This window comes from Oncorhynchus tshawytscha, linkage group LG09, assembly GCF_018296145.1.
Source record: "Oncorhynchus tshawytscha isolate Ot180627B linkage group LG09, Otsh_v2.0, whole genome shotgun sequence".
NCBI lineage: Eukaryota > Metazoa > Chordata > Actinopteri > Salmoniformes > Salmonidae > Oncorhynchus > Oncorhynchus tshawytscha.
In genome coordinates, this window is record NC_056437.1 from 61,720,400 (window position 1) to 61,739,679 (window position 19,280).

At 44.0% G+C, this 19,280-nt stretch overlaps 1 protein-coding gene across 1 annotated transcript; it reads left to right on the forward strand.

The window, feature by feature from the left end:
- The first annotated feature begins 5,463 nt into the window (after positions 1-5,463).
- Positions 5,464-8,848, forward strand: tmem256 (transmembrane protein 256). Its single transcript, XM_024373993.2, has 4 exons — positions 5,464-5,966; positions 6,366-6,403; positions 8,015-8,095; positions 8,356-8,848. The coding sequence occupies exons 1-4, from the start codon at positions 5,885-5,887 to the stop codon at positions 8,497-8,499; spliced, it is 345 nt and encodes a 114-aa protein (XP_024229761.1). The 5' UTR covers positions 5,464-5,884; the 3' UTR covers positions 8,500-8,848.
- Positions 8,849-19,280: the final 10,432 nt, after the last annotated feature.

The following is a 19,280-nucleotide window of genomic DNA, read 5'->3' on the forward strand; positions in this document are numbered from 1 at the left end:
TAGTGTTGCAGGAAGCAAATTTCTGCTTGAAAAAGCTAGCCTTGGCTTTTCTAACTGCCTGTCTATAATGGTTTCTAGCTTCCCTGAACAGCTGCATATCACAGGGGCTGTTCGATGCTAATGCAGAACGCCATAGGATGTTTTTGTGTTGGTTAAGGGCAGTCAGGTCTGGGGAGAACCAAGGGCTATATCTGTTCCTGGTTCTACATTTCTTGAATGGGGCATGTTTATTTAAGATGGTTAGGAAGGCATTTAAAAAAATATCCAGGCTCTACTGACGGGATGAGATCAATATCCTTCCAGGATACCCCGGCCAGGTCGATTAGAAAGGCCTGCTCGCAGAAGTGTTTCAGGGAGCGTTTTACAGTGATGAGTGGAGGTCGTTTGACCGCTGACCCATGACTCTAGCATCTCTGGACAGACGGGAGACTCTGGCAGCACTGGAAAGGAGGAAGCACCTGTAGGCAGAATACGGAGAGACAGCCTGGTGCGGGGGGCTGCCACCGGAGGAGTGGTGCGTTGAGGTGGCACTGGATAGACCGGACCGTGCAGGCGCACTGGAGCTCTTGAGCACTGAGCCTGCCCAACCATACCTGGCTGAATGCTCCCCGTAACCAGGCCAGTGCGGCGAGGTGGAATAGACCGCACTGGGCTGTGCTGGCGAAACGGGGACACCATGCGTAGGGCTGGTGCCATGTACCCCGGCCCGAGGAGACGCACTGGAGACCAGATGTGCTGAGCCAGCGTCATGGCACCTGGCTTGATGCCCAACCTAGCCCGGCCGATACGAGGAGCTGAGATGTACCGCACCAGGCTAAGCACGGGTACTGGGGACACCGTGCACTCCACCGCATAACACCGTGCCTGACCAGTACGACGCCTTCTCTCTCCACGTTAAGCACGGGGAGTTGGCACAGGTCTCCTACCTAGCTTCGCCACACTCCCCGTGTGCCCCCCCAATAAATTTTTGGGGCTGCCTCTCGGGCTTCCAGCCGCTCTGCCGTGCTAGCTCCTCATAATGGCGCCTCTCTGCTTTCGCTGCCTCCAGCTCTGCTTTGGGACGGCAATATTCCCCTGGCTGAGTCCAGGGTCCTTTGCCGTCCAGAATCTCCTCCCAAGTCCATCTCTCCAGGTATCGTGGATTCTCCTGCTGCTGCTGCCTCTGCTGCCTGTTACCACGCTGCTTGGTCCTTGGTTGGTGGGTGTTTCTGTAACGGCTTATTTCCTCCTCTTCGTCTGAAGAGGTGTAGCAGGGATCGGACCAAAACGCAGCGTGGTTAGTGTCCATATCGTTTTTAATAACAAAAGCACTGAACACTATGAAATACAAAAACAATAAACGAATACGTGAAATGACAAAACCGAAACAGTACCGTGTGGTGAAAAACAGACACGGAAACAAGCACCCACAAACCAACAGTGAAACCCAGGCTACCGAAGTATGATTCTCAATCAGAGACAACTAACGACACCTGCCTCTGATTGAGAACCATACTAGGCCGAAACATGGAAATCCCAAAATCATAGAAAAACAAACATCGACTGCCCACCCCAACTCACGCCCTGACCATACTAAATAACGACAAAACAAAGGAAATAAAGGTCAGAACGTGACACCTAGTGTGGACTCCTAATTTCTTCCCGAGTCCAGCAAAGACCAGTGGAGTAAAAAATGAATAATTATCAGCTTCCATTCAGTCAGTGCATGAAACCGATTTGCCAGGCAAATATATACACTCCTTTCTTGAAACATGAATATCTTAACAGCTTTATCTATTATAGACATGTTTGCACAGTGGCAAAGCTCCACCTGTTTTGAGCCCCACCTGTTTAGCTAAAAAAAAAAATATATGTATATTTTGGCATTAATATATGTCACATATCAGTTTGCAAACAATGTAAACAAACAAAACTAAATGTGTTAATAAAGCCACACACAAACAGTCTCTTTTTTTTCTTTCTTGAGTAAGGCAATTCCAAAATGCAGGTGTTTCAGCCAAGCTCAGTGCTTTCTGTGGTGGTGGGGCAGCCAGTGGAAAATACAGAGTGTAGGGCTTGCTAATGTTCTCTAGTTGCGCCGTGATTGGCTCAGTGTTCTGTCACTCATGGGGACACTACGTCACCGAAAAATCTACAGGGAGAGCTCAAAAATTCAAGCCCCCTGGGTGCTGCCATAGAGTTACATTAGAAGTGCCCATCCAAGAAGGCTCAAGGTCATTAGCCACAGATAAAATGACGTTAAATCACTTTATATCTACTGTAGCTTTGATTGGACTGATCATGTCACCATCATACTTTCACAATCTTAGCTAGCATGCTAGCAGTCATCATCATGAATCACGTCGATAATCTACTGGCAAAAGCTTTTCAATCCTTGTCATAAGAAGAGAAATTATGACAATTATGGATAAAACATATTGTTGTTCATCGGACATAAACATTACACAACAAGTTGGAAATGCAAATTCAACAATGACTGGTTTGGAAGAAACAATGGCTAACTGCAAGCATTGCAAAGCAATCACTATTCAGTGGAGTGGGTGTGTGGTCCAAGTCTGGGTTTAAGTGTCTTAATATATATTCTTTTACATTTAAATGTAACCTTTAATTAACTAGGCAAGTCATTTAAGAACCAATTCTTATTTACAATGACGGCCTACACCAGCCAAACCCGGACGACGCTGGGCCAATTGTGCACCGCCCCATGGAACTCCCAAACATGGCGGTTGTGATACAGCCTGGATTCGAACCAGGGTGTCAGAGGTGACGCCTCTAGCACAGAGATTCAGTGCCTTAGACCGCTGTCAATCCAGCATGACTTCTGCCGCATTCAAAACAACTGGAAACTGTCGCTGTACATTGGCCTCTTGTCCGCATGTGGTCCCCTTGTGCCATAGTTTGTACATCTCAATTGTCAGTGGAAACCACATTTATTTAAGGAGGTCAGCCATACCAGCTATGTTTTTTTAAGGCTGTAAATGAGGCTGAATGAATTGTTTCGCTGCCAGACAAGGCTCCGCTGATACCCAGGTGTAGCGGTGGTAAGGATTCACTCCATGGTGCTGAAAAGAAGGCTGTTATGTAGGCCCTAACAGTTTGTGGGCACTGTTTGTCACCATTACAGTGCAATTAATGAATTGTGTTGTGTAGTGGCTTTGTTGCCATGCATCTAACATTTGGGGGGGTGTTGCCCCACTAACATTTACATGCTAAACTTGCCACTGATCCCTACTGATGCATATCAAAGTAGTGTAGTGGAGGTATACGACTTGTCAATTATGTAGTACAATAGAGAAATCCTGCACAAAGTAGCCTACACAATCGCAAAGCAGTAGGCTGTCATTGTAAATAAGGATTTGTTCTTAACCGACTTGCTTAGTTAAATAAAAAAAATAAAAAAATCTGCGGGCAGCAAGAGTGTGCAGCTCTCAACCGATTTTGGCATGGAGCAGCTAGGGTAGGAAAGACGTTTCAATGAATGATATCTACCAGGACATGCTAACTAAGGCAACAATGGATATTCAAACCAGGTATTGAAAACGTTTAGTCTGAAGTGTTGGTTAGTAGGGTATTTGTGATGTGCCATTGTCATCATGTGGCTGTTTGCATCAGGGGCGTAGACATGTGTCCACCCAAGGCCTGGGTGCACACAGGCCCACCGACTGTGAAGCCTGGCCCTGACGGCCCACCCAATCAGATTGAAAAAAAGTTGATTTTGAGAGTAAAAATCTGAAATCTATAGGAAAAATCATTTAGAAAAACATAGGAAAACATTCGATTTTTTTTTACACGACTATTACTTCCCATTGCAAAAAAAACATTTCACATTTAGCACACAAAGTAAACGGTGACCTAAAGTTTAAAGTGGAACTTACAGCGTTTTAACTACTTTGCAGATATGAAACAAACAGACTATCATAATATGTCAAAAATATCAAATTCCCAGTTTATGCTACAAAATCTACTTTATATAACAAATTATAGGTTCTATTTGACTCAACGTTCAATCAGTGGTAGAAAAAGTATTCAATTTTCCTACTTGAGTAAAAGTAAAGATGCCTTTAATAGAAAACAACTCAAATAAAAGTGAGTCACCCAGTAAAATACTACTTGATTAAAAGTCTTAAAGTTTTTGCTATTAAATATACTTAAGTATTAAAAGTATAAATCATTTCAAATTCCTTATATTAAGCAAACCAGGCAGCATAATTTTAAAAAATATTTTTTATTATGGATGGATAGCAAGGAACACACTCCAACACAGACATAATTTACAAACAAAGCATTTGTGTTTAGTGAGTCCGTCAGATCAGAGGCAGTAGTGATGACCTGTAATGTTCTCTTGATAAGTGGATCATTTTCCTGTCAAAATTTAACAATTACTTTTGGGTTTCAGTCAATATGTACTTTTGGGTTTCAGTCAATATGTATTATTTTCTTTAGGAATGTAGTGAAGTAAAAGTTGGCAAAAATATAAATAGTCAAATAAAGTACAGATACCCCAAAAAACTACTTAAGTAGTACTTTAAGGTATTTTTACTGAAGTGCTTTCCATGAATGTATATAAAGGCATGTTGGCAGAATGAAGATAATATAATTAACCAATACATTTCCTGGTAGTCCAAAATATATTGCTATCAGGTTGTAAATCACAGCTGGCCTGGTACATTGTTTGCTGCCTCTATTTGGGATGCACTGTTTCAGTTTCAATGACTCAATATTCTGGACAAAAACGGACTAATGTAACTATCAAACTATCAAGGGCAATGATCACAAGTCAGTCATAACGTGGCTAATAGGCTAGAATATCTATGTATGTAGCAAGCTAAAAACATGGAGACTAACGTTAGCTAGATAGCAAGCTAGCTGCTAGGAGGATGTCCTGTCATGCCATTGGAGGAGTGGGTGAGTGACTGACTTTTCCCCCTCATATTGTTTTTCAGTGGCTATACACAGCTAGAGACGCAGGTGGTTGGTTAGCTGGCTAGGACTTGAACAACTTTTCCAGTTAGCGTATCTCTTGCGTTTGCAAATTCAGAACTGATGAATTTATGAACGTGCAACACCCTTTAAATATGACTGGTGTCAGTAAAAGTAGACAAAAAAAGTAATAGTTAGTCAAGAACGCTCTACTTAACATGTAAATCGCATAACCAGCTCTGCTACAGCTAGCAAAATGATCAGAGTGAGTATTCTCTTAATTGTGTCTGGAAATAACTAGCTTGCAAGCAAGCTAACTTTAGTCAGTTAGCTTGGGTGCTTGGTTGGGACAAGCATGCATTGGCAGGCAAGCTGCAGAAGGGCGAGGAGGCTACAATTCCCCATCTCTCCCCGTAGATTTTTTTGGTGACGTTGTGTCCCCATAAGTGACACAACACTAAGCCAATCACAGCGCAACTAGAGATCATTAGCAAGCTCTACGCTACATATTTTCCGCTGGCTGCCCTACCACCACAGAAAGCACTGAGTTAGGCTGAAAAACCTGCATGTTGGAGCTGCCTTACTCAAGAAAGCAAAAAATACGACTTTATTAACTCCATGATTTTATTTTTGTACATTGCTTGACAACGGATATGTATTAATGCCAAAATAACATTCAAAACAGCCAACAAAAACATGGTGGGATCAAAACAGATGGGGCTCTGCCCTACCTGTCCTGAATGACGGGTTGCCACTGCACTACACAGATGAAAGGGAAAACCTTTAACATTTGGTTGCACTTCAGAGTTATGAAATCTATCCCAGACACTGAAACTGTAACACAGCGGGCGCCATTTTGGCTCAGGAAACAACTCTGCAGGAGGATGTGCTCTCACTAACGAGTCCCTACCGCACGCAGTTTCCTTCATCTTTCACGTCATTCGTCGGCTTTTGATACACAGCAATGGCCACTTCTTTGGTTGTGCAGAGGTTAGCAGGAGTGTCGGGGGCGCTCGCTGTCGCAGCGGGGGCATACGGAGCGCATGGTAAGAATCCACATTTTATTATTGTGCGCTGCATGACAAACAGATTGCATGATTGTGTTGTTAACGTTAAAAGCAGTCTGCTGTTTTGTAAACGCTGCAGGATAGGCTATCGCTGCTTCATGTCACTCATTTGGCCATGGGGATGGGATAGTCCTGTCCAGACAGCATGGTGTAGAAATGCATAATAACAATGTATCTGTGCTTTCCGGCTGTAGTTTACTACTGTAAATGAAACCGAGCCTAATAAAAACTGCGCTCTGAAGGATATGTAGGCTGTAGGCTAAACACTTTATGATCAAGTGATACACACATAGGATACAATACACTGTTTTATGTGGCCCTACCCTTACTGTTCAGCTGCCATGACCCTTTACACTACCTCCTATTTGTTTTATTCAGGTTTCAAAAACAAAGATCCAGAAGACTACTCGAGAGTGGTAAGTGTTATTGTTTTCGTATGGTATGACTAGAGTATTGGCCCAAAGTTGGAGAGTGGGCTGGTATTTAATTTGTTAATAAGTGCATTATTTATATTATAAATTGTGCCCACTACCAATACACTAAAACACTGTTTTGATACCATTTCATTAATATATGGGACTGTTGTACCACCTCCTTCCTCCTTGTCAACTTCAAAATCAAATCAAATACAACTTCATTAGTCACATGCGCCATATATGACAGGTGAAATGCTTACTTACGAGCCCCTAAACAACAATGCAGTTTAAAAGAATATGAAAAAGAATAAGAGATAAAGAGTAACAAGTAATTAAAAAGCAGCAGCAGTCCAGATGGCCATTTGATTAATTTAGTTGTTCAGCAGTCTTATGGCTTGGGGGTAGAAGCTGTTTAGATGCCTCTTGGACCTAGACTTGGCGCTCCGGTACCGCTTGCCGTGCAGTAGCAGGCAATTTTAGTGCAGTAATTTTTAGGGCCTTTCTCTGACACCGCCTGGTATAGAGGTCCTGGATGGCAGGAAGCTTGGCCCCAGTGATGTACCTGGCCGTACGCACTACCCTCTGCAGTGCCTTGCGATCAGTGGCTGAGCAGTTGCCATACCAGGCAGTGATGCAACCAGTCAGGATGCTCTCAATGGTGCAGCAGTTGAACCTTTTGAGGATCTGAGGACCCATGCTAAATCTTTTCAGTCTCCTGAGGGGGAATAGGTTTTGTCGTGCCCTCTTCACAACTGTCTTGGTGTGCTTGGACCATGTTAGTTTGTTGGTGATGTGGACACCAAGGAACTTGAAGCTCTCAACCTGTTCCACTACAGCTCCTTCGATGAGAATGGGAGCATGCTCGGTCCTCTTTTTCCTGTAGTCCACAATCATCTCCTTTGTCTTGATCACGTTGAGGGAGAGGTTGTTGTCTTGGCACAACACGGCCAGGCCTATGACATCCTCCTTATAGGCTGTCTTGTTGTCGGTGATCAGGCCAACCAATGTTGTGTCATCTGCAAACTTAATGATAGTGTTGGAGTCGTGCCTGGCCATGCAGCCATGAGTAAATAGGGAGTATAGGAGGGGACTGAGCACGCACCCCTGAGGGACCTCTGTCTTGAGGATCAGTGGATGTGTTGTTACCTACCCTTACCACCTGTGGGGCGGCCCGTCAGGAAGTCCAGGATCCAGTTGCAGAGGGAGGTGTTTAGTCCCAGGGTCCAAAGCTTGATGAGCTTTGAGGGCACTATGGTGTTGAACGCTGAGCTGTAGTCAATGAACAGCATTCTCACTTAGATTTTCCTTTTGTCCAGGTGGGAAAGGGCAGTGTGGAGTGCAGTAGAGATTGCATGCTGCCATGTGGTGATGCTACCATGCTGTGTTGGCATGTGTTGCTGCCATGCTATGATGTTGTCTTAGGTATCTCTTTATGTAGTGTTGTGGTGTCTCTCTGGTCGTGATGTGTCTTTTGCCCTATATTTTTATTTCATTTTTTACTTTAATCCCAGCCCCCGTCCCCGCAGGAGGCCTTTCTGCCTTTTGGTAGGCTGTCATTGTAAGTAAGAATTTGTTCTTAACTGACTTGCCTGGTTAAACTATCCTCCCCAGCTTTATGAGACGGCCAACAAGTACCACTTCTACCACAGCATAGCTCTGCTGGGTGCCTCTCGCTGTAGGAAACCTGCTGTGGTATGTACTGTATGCTTCCCTCCCATCATTATAATAATATAATTAAATGGAACACTATATTGTTGTAATAGAAAATACATCTCTATGGTTTATTCTAATCCTCTGTCCTGCATGTATTCTGTTTTTTGTTTTGTATTTGCGATTTGTGGACCAAGTACATGTCTTTTCAGATGAATGCTGTTTGTGCCAAAAACTGTACATATTGGTCTTGACAATAAGCAGAGAAGCACACACTCTTTTCCCCTGTCTTCTCTCTGCAGGCGGGCACCCTCCTGGTATTGGGCACAGGGGCGTTCTGTGGGTCCTTGTACCACCAGGCCCTGACGGAGGACCCTGTGCTGAGGAAATTGGCTCCTTATGGGGGCATGTTCCTGATCGCTGGCTGGCTGGCGATAGCTATCTGACCTGACCATTAACCTCGGGCCCTTGAACCTTTGACCCCTACTGATGCAGGATGACCTTGCTATGGGACACAAACTGACTGTTAAGTTCAGAGGACAGAGAAGTGGAAATGTCATGATAGGTGGATGGAGGGAAGGGGCGTTGGTAAAATGTCACTTATCTAAACCCTCTTTTTCTGTGGGTGTTAAAGGGAAGATAAGGTTGTGAGGGAACAGTTTTTAATCTTCCGTCATCAAAGGCTACCACGTACCCTGTGACTTAAATTTGTGTGTGTTTGTGTGTTTGAGTTCGTGTCGATCCAAAATACGAATGTACATTTATCCTTTATCACAAATAAACATGTTGAAAAGAGTTGATGACCACTTTTTCATCCCTCCCTTCTGAAGCTTTCTGAAACCATTCACTCCCTCACTCACTCACAGTGAGGTAGGAATTGCTGCTCATTCTCTAGTTCACCAGACCCACAGTGCTTACATAGTCTTGGTCTGTAGTCACTGAGTCTGTACATTGTTAATGTCTTCCTTTGTTTGATTTCTTTGATTTTGACAAGGTGTGGTGCTACATTGATATGTCTATTTATCATTTGGTAACATTGAAGTTACCAAATTGCAGTCCTCTCTTCTGAGGGACCTGAGTTCCTATCAAGTTGGGCCTAGTAAGAGGTGTGTGGCAATAATAAACTATGTGGTCTGTAAGCTGCCAGCATGTGAAAATGTATGTGTGGGCCTATAGAAAAAAATGGAAAAATATGCACATTCACCATGTCAGGTGTATGACATGTGTATCAAAGACAAATGTATCAAAGAGAAAGTGAATGTACACAACTCTGGTTTGCTCCCATGGTGATTTAATCAGACGCACAATGAACACAACGTTTCGATCCGAAGTTTGATCTTCATCAGGTCGTACATACACCACTATGAAACATACATACTTAAGTAACCTCTAGAGGCATATACATCCGGTCAGTTGAATACAGTGTACAGTACATTCGGGAAAGTATTCAGACCCCTTTACCTTTTCCACATTTTGTTACGCTATATTCTAAAATGTATTAAATTGTTCAATCTACACACAATACGCCATAATGACAGAACAAAAACTTTTTTTTTTTTTTGCAAATATATTTTAAAAAAAAACCTGAGATCACATTTGACTTAAGTAATACATTTTTCTTCAGTGAAGTAGCTATCAGCAAAGTCAGTGCTAGTAGGGGGAAAGTTGAGTGAGTGTTTTTTTGGGGGTGGGGTGCTGTGGGATTATTTAAGATACTCTTTGAAGATGTAGGGTTTCAGATGTTTTTGGAAGATGGGCAGGGACTCTGCTGTCTTAGCATCAGGAGAAATCTGGTTCCACCATTAGGGTGCCAGGATAGAGAAGAGCTTTGACTGGGCTGAGCGGGAGCTGCCCTCCCGTAGGGGTGGGAGGGCCAATAGACCAGAGGTGGCAGAACTAGGTACTTGTGTTGGGTTTAGGGTTTGAGCAGAGCCTGAAAGTAGGGAGTAGCAGTTCCTCTTGCTGCTCTGTAGGCAAATATCATGGTCTTGTAGTGAATGCGATCTTTGACTGGAATCCAGTGTGCGGAGGAGCCGGGTGGACTTGGGAAGGTTGAACACCAGGTGTGCTGCATTGTGGGTAAGTTGCAGGGGTTTGATGGAAAAGCGGGGAGCCCAGCCAACAGCGAGTTGTCCAGACGGGAGGTGAGAAGTGCCTGGATTAGGAACTGTGCTGCTTCCTGTGTGAGGCAGGGTCACACTCAAAAGATGTTGTACAGCATCAACCTGCAGGAGCGAGTCACTGCTTTGATGTTTGCAGAGAATGACAGGGTCTTGTCCAAGGTCACGACAAGGTTCTTTGCACTTTGGGAAGGGGCCACCATGGAGTTGTCAACCGTGATGCCGATGTCTTGGAACGGGCAGGCCTTCCCCGGAAGAAAGAGCAGCTCCGTTTTGTCGAGGTCGAGCTTGAAGTGGGCCGACATCTAAGCTGAGATGTCTGCCAGGCACGCAGAGAATTCAGTTCATTGTTCGCTGTTAGGGGGTCCTGCGTTCCCTGGGCATTACTGAATCAAATCTAGAGTCTAATCAAATCTGAATTACACTAGTCGAAAGATTTGTTCATTTTACTGAACGAGTTGAAAAGATCAGTCAGTAAAAAAGTCTCAATCTCTAATATAAAATTCCCAGAACTGGGTATTCAGAACACATGCCCATTGATTTTGGTATAATGTTTGAGCAGAGGATCACAGAGCTAGCCATAGCAAAATGCATAAAATTGCAGTAAATTTGCTTTAAAATGGCAAAATTGTCTTTCAGCTCAATGAAAGAATTTGTAGAATTGCAGAAAATGTGCTTTACAACATCAACATTTTCTTTACACTGCCAAGATGACTTTAGCTACCTTCTAGCTAGCTAATAGACTATGTTAGAGTTTACACTTCCTCTTTCAATGAAGTAGGGGGAGGTCAAAACAATGTCTACCAAATCTATTCATTTTAAAATGTTGATTACTTCATTCTTGCCATTATCATTCACCTGATAAGACAAGACATGACTTAGATGTTTTGCTAATATATGGTCGCCGGCTTGCCTGGACAGGGGTCCCTGGGCAATAAAAGTTGGAAAACACCTGACCCAGAGCTCAGGCTCTCGCAGCATCTCCAACGGTCGAGTCTCCGAGCGGGAGGAGAGAAAAAGGTCTGTGCTATCATTGGACCCTTCGGACCTCCCTACCCCATTGAAGTTGAAATGTAAAATGGTTAAGGGTTCAGGTTCAGGTTTAGGTTTAGGTTTAGGCTAGGAACTTCGCAAGGATCCCAGATAGCACTGACGACAGAAAAGGCAGAGGAACTTCTTATGCCAGTTGAACCAGAAGCAAATCCGACACCGTCCTAATGGTGGTCGGGGATGCAACAATGTAACTGAATGAGCTAAAAGTAACCTGGGGGTTACATACACTTCACACCAAATAGACTTGGTGTCCCGACAAGTCCCAACATCTTTGACCTCAAAAGCATGCAATACATTAATCCCTACACAGCAGCGTCAATGTGTCATAGCTTGCTTTGACATCATAAAAGTACATACAAGTCTTTCTCTCTCTTGCTTTAGCTGGGGCTGTGTTCGTTGCAACCAACGGAGCATTCTGGAAAGTATTCAGACCCCTTCCCCTTTTTCCACATTTTGTTACGTTACAGCCTTATTCTAACATGTATTTATTTTATTTCACCTTTATTTAACCAGGTAGGCAAGTTGAGAACAAGTTCTCATTTACAAATGCGACCTGGCCAAGATAAAGCAAAGCAGTTTGACGCATACAACAACGCAGAGTTACACATGGAGTAAAACAAACATAGTCAATATTACAGTATAAAAATATGTCTATATACAATGTAAGCAAATGAGGTGAGATAAGCGAGGTAAAGGCAAAAAAAGGCCATGGTGGTGAAGTAAATACAATATAGCAAGTAAAACACTGGAATGGTAGATTTGCAGTGGAAGAATGTGCAAAGTAGAAATAAAAATAATGGAGTGCAAAGGAGCAAAATAAAAATGGATTAAATAAAATCATCAATCTACACACAATATCCCATAATGACAAAGTGAAAACAGGTTTTTAGAAAATTTTGCACAATTATTAAAAATAAAAAACAGAAATTCCTTATTTACATAAGCATTCAGACCCTTTGCTGTGAGACTCGAAATTGAGCGCAGGTGCATCCTGTTTCCATTGATCATCCTTGAGATGTTTCTACAACTTGATTGGAGTCCACCTGGGGTAAATTCAATTGATTGGACATGATTTGGAAAGGCACACACCTTTCCATATAAGGTCCCACAGTTGACAGTGCATGTCAGAGCAAAAAACGAGCCATGAGGACGAAGTAATTGTCCATAGAGCTCCAAGTCAGGATTGTGTCGAGGCACAGATCTGGGGAAGGGAATCAAAACATTTTCTGCAGCATTGAAGGTCCCCAAGAACACAGTGGCCAGACGGAAGCCACTCCTCAGTAAAAGGCACATAACAGCCCGCTTAGAGTTTGCCAAAAGGCACCTAAAGGACTCTCAGACCATGAGAAACAAGATTATTTGGTGTGATGAAACCAAGATTGAACTCTTTGGCCTGAATGCCAAGCATCCCTACGGTGAATTATGGTGGTGGCAGCATCCTGCTGTGGGGATGTTTTTCAGTGGCAGGGCGTGGGAGACTAGTTAGGATTGAGGGAAAGATTAAAGGAGCAAAGCACAGAGATTCTTGATGAAAACCTGCTCCAGAGTGCTCAGGATCTCAGACTGGAGTGAAGGTTCACCTTCCAACAGGACAACAACCCTAAGCACACAACCAAGACAACACAGGAGTGGCTTTGGGACAGGCCTCTGAATGTCCATGAATGGCCCAGTCAGAGCCCGATCAAACATCTCTGGAGAGACCTGAAAATAGCTGTGCAGCGACGCTTCCCATCCAACCTGACAGAGCTTGAGAGGATCTGCAGAGAAGAATGGGAGAAACTCCCCAAATACAGCTGTCCCAACCTTGTAGCGTCATACCCAAGAAGACTTAAGGCTGTAATCGCTGCCAAAGGTGCTTCAACAAAGTAAAGGGTCTGAATACTTATGTAAATATGGTATTAAAATTTGCCCCAAAAAATCTCAACTTGTTTTTTCTTTGTCATTATGGGGTATTTTGTGTAGATTGAGGAGTAAAAAATACAATTGAATCAATCTTAGAATAAGGCTGTAACATAACAAAATGTGGAAAAATTCAAGAGGTCTGAATATTTTTTCCAAATGCACTCCATCTGTATTCAAAGTGAAAGTGAAAATGCTAATGCCTTCCGGTGTCCTGACTGTAGGCTAGGATTTGTGTGTGTCTAGGCCGTCTGCGCAGGGACCTTTGAAAATTGCTTACAATCTCCAAGTCAATTTGCAGGGGCGGCTCGAGCATGTAAACCAGCCGACTGACTCTGGCTGCATTGAAATCAGCAGGAATCTTATTGACTAAAGCATGTCCCAATTAACTCTGATCACAACTCATAAAACGCTCATTAGAAGGCCTATTAATGGGCAATGGGCAAGTCGGGGTCAGGCTATCAGACTGATTTGTAATCTCTGGAATGGAAACTTGGCTGCTACATGAGTTGCTGAATTTGGGCTCCTGAGACTATATAAGGAGAGGAGTGAGGAAATATACATGGTGTTTTGGTGTGGGAGACAGACTTGAGGCACATAAAAGCACCATCCTGCTGCAAATTGAAGTGAAATATGCTGACAGAATAGAGAAATCTGCAGATTCATGATGTATTCAGTTGTGAGACACCCCACCCAACGGCATGCAGTGTTGGGACTCCCCTCCCCGACACACACACATAACCACACGCTGGGACTCTCCTCCCAGACAGTCAGTCATTAGTGAAAGCAGCGCAGCATACCCTCGTTTAGAATCCATAGACCTGATCACAACATTCTGCTCCACCAGGCTGTGTTAAAAGTATCTCTCTCTCGTTCTCTCTCTGACTGTCCCTCTCTTTCTCTCAGGGGCTGTTCTTCACTCGTGTTCTCTCATCTCTTTCTCTATCCCCCATCTTTGTTTTTGCAGGCCAAAAGAATAAATGGATAATGATGATTCACTTTGTGAGCTTACAACCCCTCAGCATTGAGTTTGTCTGCCATTATTTCTGTGTGTCCTTGCTTCGGGTTGTATTATCCTAAGTTGTGTGAGTCCCAGGTGCAGACTGTAAAGCAGGTTATCTCAAGAGAGTTTTGCCTCACAAGTCTCTACATGTCTTATTTTTTTCATTCTGTGTATTTTTTTTGACTGTAGAAATTCCTTTCCTTCCTCCTCTCTCTCACCACCAGACTGGGTGGTTAGATAATTACCGCAGTACGAGGCTGTGTCCCAAATTGCACCATATTCCTTACATAGTGCGCTACTTTCCACCAGGTCACAAATGGCTCTGGTCAAAAGTAGTGCACTATTTAGGGAATAGGGTGACATTTGGGATGGAAGCCAAGCTTGTTTTGGCAGCGTTCTGCAGCCAATTGATTTCTTGGTTGTGGTCAGGATGAGTGTGAAGCTTGGCTGGTGAAAGACAATCACTCACACAAATACAGTCTGTCTGGAGTATGGATGGTGGCAGGACTGGGAGGAGAGAGGACTAGCTGACTGACTGGGTGGGAGGATGTGCTTCTCACAATATTTTCCTCGGAATAAAAGCATGAAATAAATCTCCACGCCTATGAAACCTGACATGATTACCCAAAGCCTCTCTGTCTCTCTCTCTCTCTCTGTCTCTCTCTAATACATTGAACACACACTCACACACTAGCTCTCTCTCTCTTATACTATTGAGAGAGCACAGCAGCAACAAATCCTCTCTCTGAAGCATCAATCAGCAGACCAGCCGCCCACACATTGAAGCGGAATTAAATGTAATGTATTTTCCAGAGCTCTCACACCGCCTGCTCCCTCCTGACATTCGACCCTTATAGGATGGTCAGCACTATCCCACTTCAGGTAGATCATAATCCCGTCACTTCCATGGGCAGTGGAGCCTCCGCTGTTAACACAGTGCACTAATGTTGTCCAGAGCCCTATGGTAATTCACTTTATGGGGTATAGCATGCCATTTGGGACGCAGTTTACTACCCCTTCCTCTATTTCCCTCTGTTTCACTGCAAATGGGGCTTTGATTCCATACAGAGAAGGAACGGTGCATGCATTAGTCAGGCCAAGGTTAGGATATAAAAATTCATATGAAAAGTTACCCAGCAACCACCCAGTAATTGCTACCTCTGAGGGAGTCATTGAGGTTGGAGAGTAATGTTGACACAAAAAAATAGGCCACATTCACACAGAAATGTGTCATATACATAAACTGTGTGCTTTAATACCTATAAGTGGTGTCTTCTTGCTCTTCTCTCTCTCTTTCTCTCTCTCTCTCTGTATCTCTCGCTCTCTATCTCTGTCTCTCTCTGTCTCTCTCTTGCTCTCTATCTCTGTCTCTCTCGCTCTCTCTACCTCCTTCCACCACTTATCTCACTTTGTCTTTGATAAATTTGCTGATGGATAGAAGAATTGAAGAAGTGGTTCAACAGATTCCAACTACTGGCTGGCTCTCTGTACTAGGTCCTCTCTCTCGGGTCTCCCTATCATTACCTCCACCGGGCCAATTACCTGCACTGTCAGCTCATCTCTGATATGGCTTCAAAGGGGGAGGTATTTCAAGGTGACACCAGTGAAGAGGGGCTGATATGGCAGGGGGGGCTGGAAATGGTATGAAGATCTTTTGATCACGTCGCGAATTGCTCCCATCCTTAAGAAAAAGGGCAGGGGAGGAAAGGATAGAGGTGTCAGAGGCAGAGCAGCTCGTTCTGCAGTGGAGCCTGTGTTGTCACTTTGTCTACTAAAAGCAGAGGGCTGGCTCAGGCTCCATCTCGCCCCCTTGTTCTGCAGAGGAGCCTGTGTTGTCACTTTGTCTACTAAAAGCAGAGGGCTGGCTCAGGCTCCATCTCGCCCCCTTGTTCTGCAGAGGAGCCTGTGTTGTCACTTTGTCTACTAAAAGCAGAGGGCTGGCTCAGGCTCCATCTCGCCCCCTTGTTCTGCAGAGGAGCCTGTGTTGTCACTTTGTCTACTAAAAGCAGAGGGCTGGCTCAGGCTCCATCTCGCCCCCTTGTTCTGCAGAGGAGCCTGTGTTGTCACTTTGTCTACTAAAAGCAGAGGGCTGGCTCAGGCTCCATCTCGCCCCCTTGTTCTGCAGAGGAGCCTGTGTTGTCACTTTGTCTACTAAAAGCAGAGGGCTGGCTCAGGCTCCATCTCGCCCCCTTTGTTCTGCAGAGGAGCCTGTGTTGTCACTTTGTCTACTAAAAGCAGAGGGCTGGCTCAGGCTCCATCTCGCCCCCTTGTTCTGCAGAGGAGCCTGTGTTGTCACTTTGTCTACTAAAAGCAGAGGGCTGGCTCAGGCTCCATCTCGCCCCCTTGTTCTGCAGAGGAGCCTGTGTTGTCACTTTGTCTACTAAAAGCAGAGGGCTGGCTCAGGCTCCATCTCGCCCCCTTGTTCTGCAGAGGAGCCTGTGTTGTCACTTTGTCTACTAAAAGCAGAGGGCTGGCTCAGGCTCCATCTCGCCCCCTTGTTCTGCAGAGGAGCCTGTGTTGTCACTTTGTCTACTAAAAGCAGAGGGCTGGCTCAGGCTCCATCTCGCCCCCTTGTTCTGCAGAGGAGCCTGTGTTGTCACTTTGTCTACTAAAAGCAGAGGGCTGGCTCAGGCTCCATCTCGCCCCCTTGTTCTGCAGAGGAGCCTGTGTTGTCACTTTGTCTACTAAAAGCAGAGGGCTGGCTCAGGCTCCATCTCGCCCCCTTGTTCTGCAGAGGAGCCTGTGTTGTCACTTTGTCTACTAAAAGCAGAGGGCTGGCTCAGGCTCCATCTCGCCCCTTTGTTCTGCAGAGGAGTTTAGAGGTTGCAAGCAAAAGCTTCACAATCATGATTGTCCCAATGTTCTATTGGGAAAAAAATATTAAATTGTAGGCTAATAGTAGGCCTAATTCAGGGATGGACAACTGGAAACTTCCTTTTGAAGGCCTTCGGATCGGAGTCTCAACTTACTGTTACGAGTTTAGAATAGTGGAATACATGAGGTGCAATTTCGAAATGTGGTTGTGCGTCAGCAGTTTTCCTCTTGTTATGTCATTCACTGATAGTCAATCAATTAGCCTATGTCAGCTAAAAACCTTTAGACTGCTAAGTTCGTTTAGTGGCCAGCTATCTAAGTTTGTTATCATGGTCAAATTACTGGCCGGGGGGCCCCCATTGATTTTGTTAGTCAGTTTCACTCAATTATCATATTAAACACGGCAAACATTTCTCTCCACCCTATGGCAAAATGTGTAGAATTGCAGTAAATCAGCAATTTAACAGCTAATTTTCCCCTCTGTGCCATAGAAAAATTAGTAGAATGTCATGAAATTTCTTGCTAAATGGCAATATGTGTAGAATCGCAGAAAACTTGCTTTAAAACTGCAGCATTTTCTCTACACCCCATGGCAAAATGTGTAGAATTGCAGGAAATTAACTCTAAAACTTTGTTTATTGAACCTTTATGTTGACAGGGAAGTCATACTGAGACTAGGTTATCTTTACAGATAAGCCCTGCATAAATACATAGGACGTTTCTGCATGACTGCTTTGTAGAGTTATATACAAAGATGCCCAACCCACTTTTTGATACCAAACACATTGGTGGGTTCTATAACCATCACCAGTATTAAACCTAAAGGCAAAGTGTAGATGCTGCTACATTCACATAGATTGTACCCCCCATAATCTAAAATAGACATAAAAGTGGTCTGGACAATTTCCTTCCTATTAAAAGGATTGGACCTTTTTTTCAAATTTTTGCCTAAAATGACATACCCAAATCTAAATGCCTGTAGCTCGGGACCTGAAACAAGGATATGCATATTCTTGATACCATTTGAAAGGAAACAGTTTGAAGGTTGTGTAAATGTGAAATAAATGTAGAAGAATATGACACACTACATCTGGTAAAAGATAATACAAAGAAAAATACATGCGTCACAAATCAGAGCAAGATTACTGAATGTAAGTACATTATTTACCTTCAGAGGTGAACGTATCAAACCTGTTGCCATGGTAAAAGTTTGTTGTTATTGTGCACTCTCCTCAAACAGCATGGTATTTTTCACTGTAATAGCTACTGTAAATTGGACAGCGCAGTTAGAATTTAAGCTTTCTGCCCATATAAGACATGTCTATGTCCTGGGAAATGTTCTTGTTACTTACATCATGCTAATCACGTCAGCTCAACCGTCTCGCGGGGGGGGGGGCACCGATCCCGTAGAGGTTAACAAAAGTTAGACATGCTTTGTTTATGTAAACACAGACACTGGACAGAGATATGGCTTTTTCTTTACAACTCTGCCAAGAAGGTCAGCATCCTGGAGTTGCCTCTTCACTGTTGACGTTGAGACAGGTGTTTTGTGGTTTCTATTTCATGGAGCTGCCAGTTGAGGACTTGTGAGGTGTCTGTTTCTCAAACTAGACACTCCAATGTACTTGTCCTCTTGCTCAGTTGTGCACCGGAGCCTCCCACTCCTCTTTCTATTCTGGTTAGAGCCACTTTGTGCTGTTCTGTGAAGGGAGTAGTACACAGCGTTGTATGAGATCTTCAATTTCTTGGCAATTTCTTGCACTCTCAGAAGAGAGTTCTTTGTTTCTGGCCATTTCGAGCCTGTAATCGAACCCACAAATGCTGATGCTCCAGGTACTAAACTAGTCGAAAGAAGGCCAGTTTGATTGCTTCTTTAATCAACAGTTTTCAGCTGTGCTAACATTCTAATGATCAATTAGCCTTTTAAAATGATAAACTTGGATAGGCTAACACAATGTGCCATTGGAACACAGGAGTGATGGTTGCTGATAATGGGCCTCAGTACGCCTATGTAGATATTTCATAAAAAATCTGCCATTTCCAGCTATAAGGAAGCCTCAAAATGGGTCGATAACTATCAAGATCTCTATACTACCCCCACCCATGTAGAGTGGAGGCACAAAAACTGCTTCCCACACTTCTGGAATATGTCCTGATACTAAAGTTAAATAAAAAAAAGTGTGTTACTGAGCCAGCAATGATGGGGGGGGGGGGCTTGGATGAGGGTATGAAGACCCACGAGCAGCTGCGGACCCTCATGATGAGTTCCGATTTTTTTGTGGCCCCCATCTCCATCAAAGTTGCCCATTCCTGGCCTAACTGCTGTGACCGATTAGAT

Coding starts and splice junctions, on each gene's coding strand:
- tmem256 (XM_024373993.2), top strand. CDS start 5,885: ATGGCCACTTCTTTGGTTGTGCAGAGGTTAGCAGGAGTGTCGGGGGCG. Junction 5,967..6,365: donor GGGGGCATACGGAGCGCATG/GTAAGAATCCAC, acceptor TGTTTTATTCAG/GTTTCAAAAACAAAGATCCA. Junction 6,404..8,014: donor CAGAAGACTACTCGAGAGTG/GTAAGTGTTATT, acceptor TATCCTCCCCAG/CTTTATGAGACGGCCAACAA.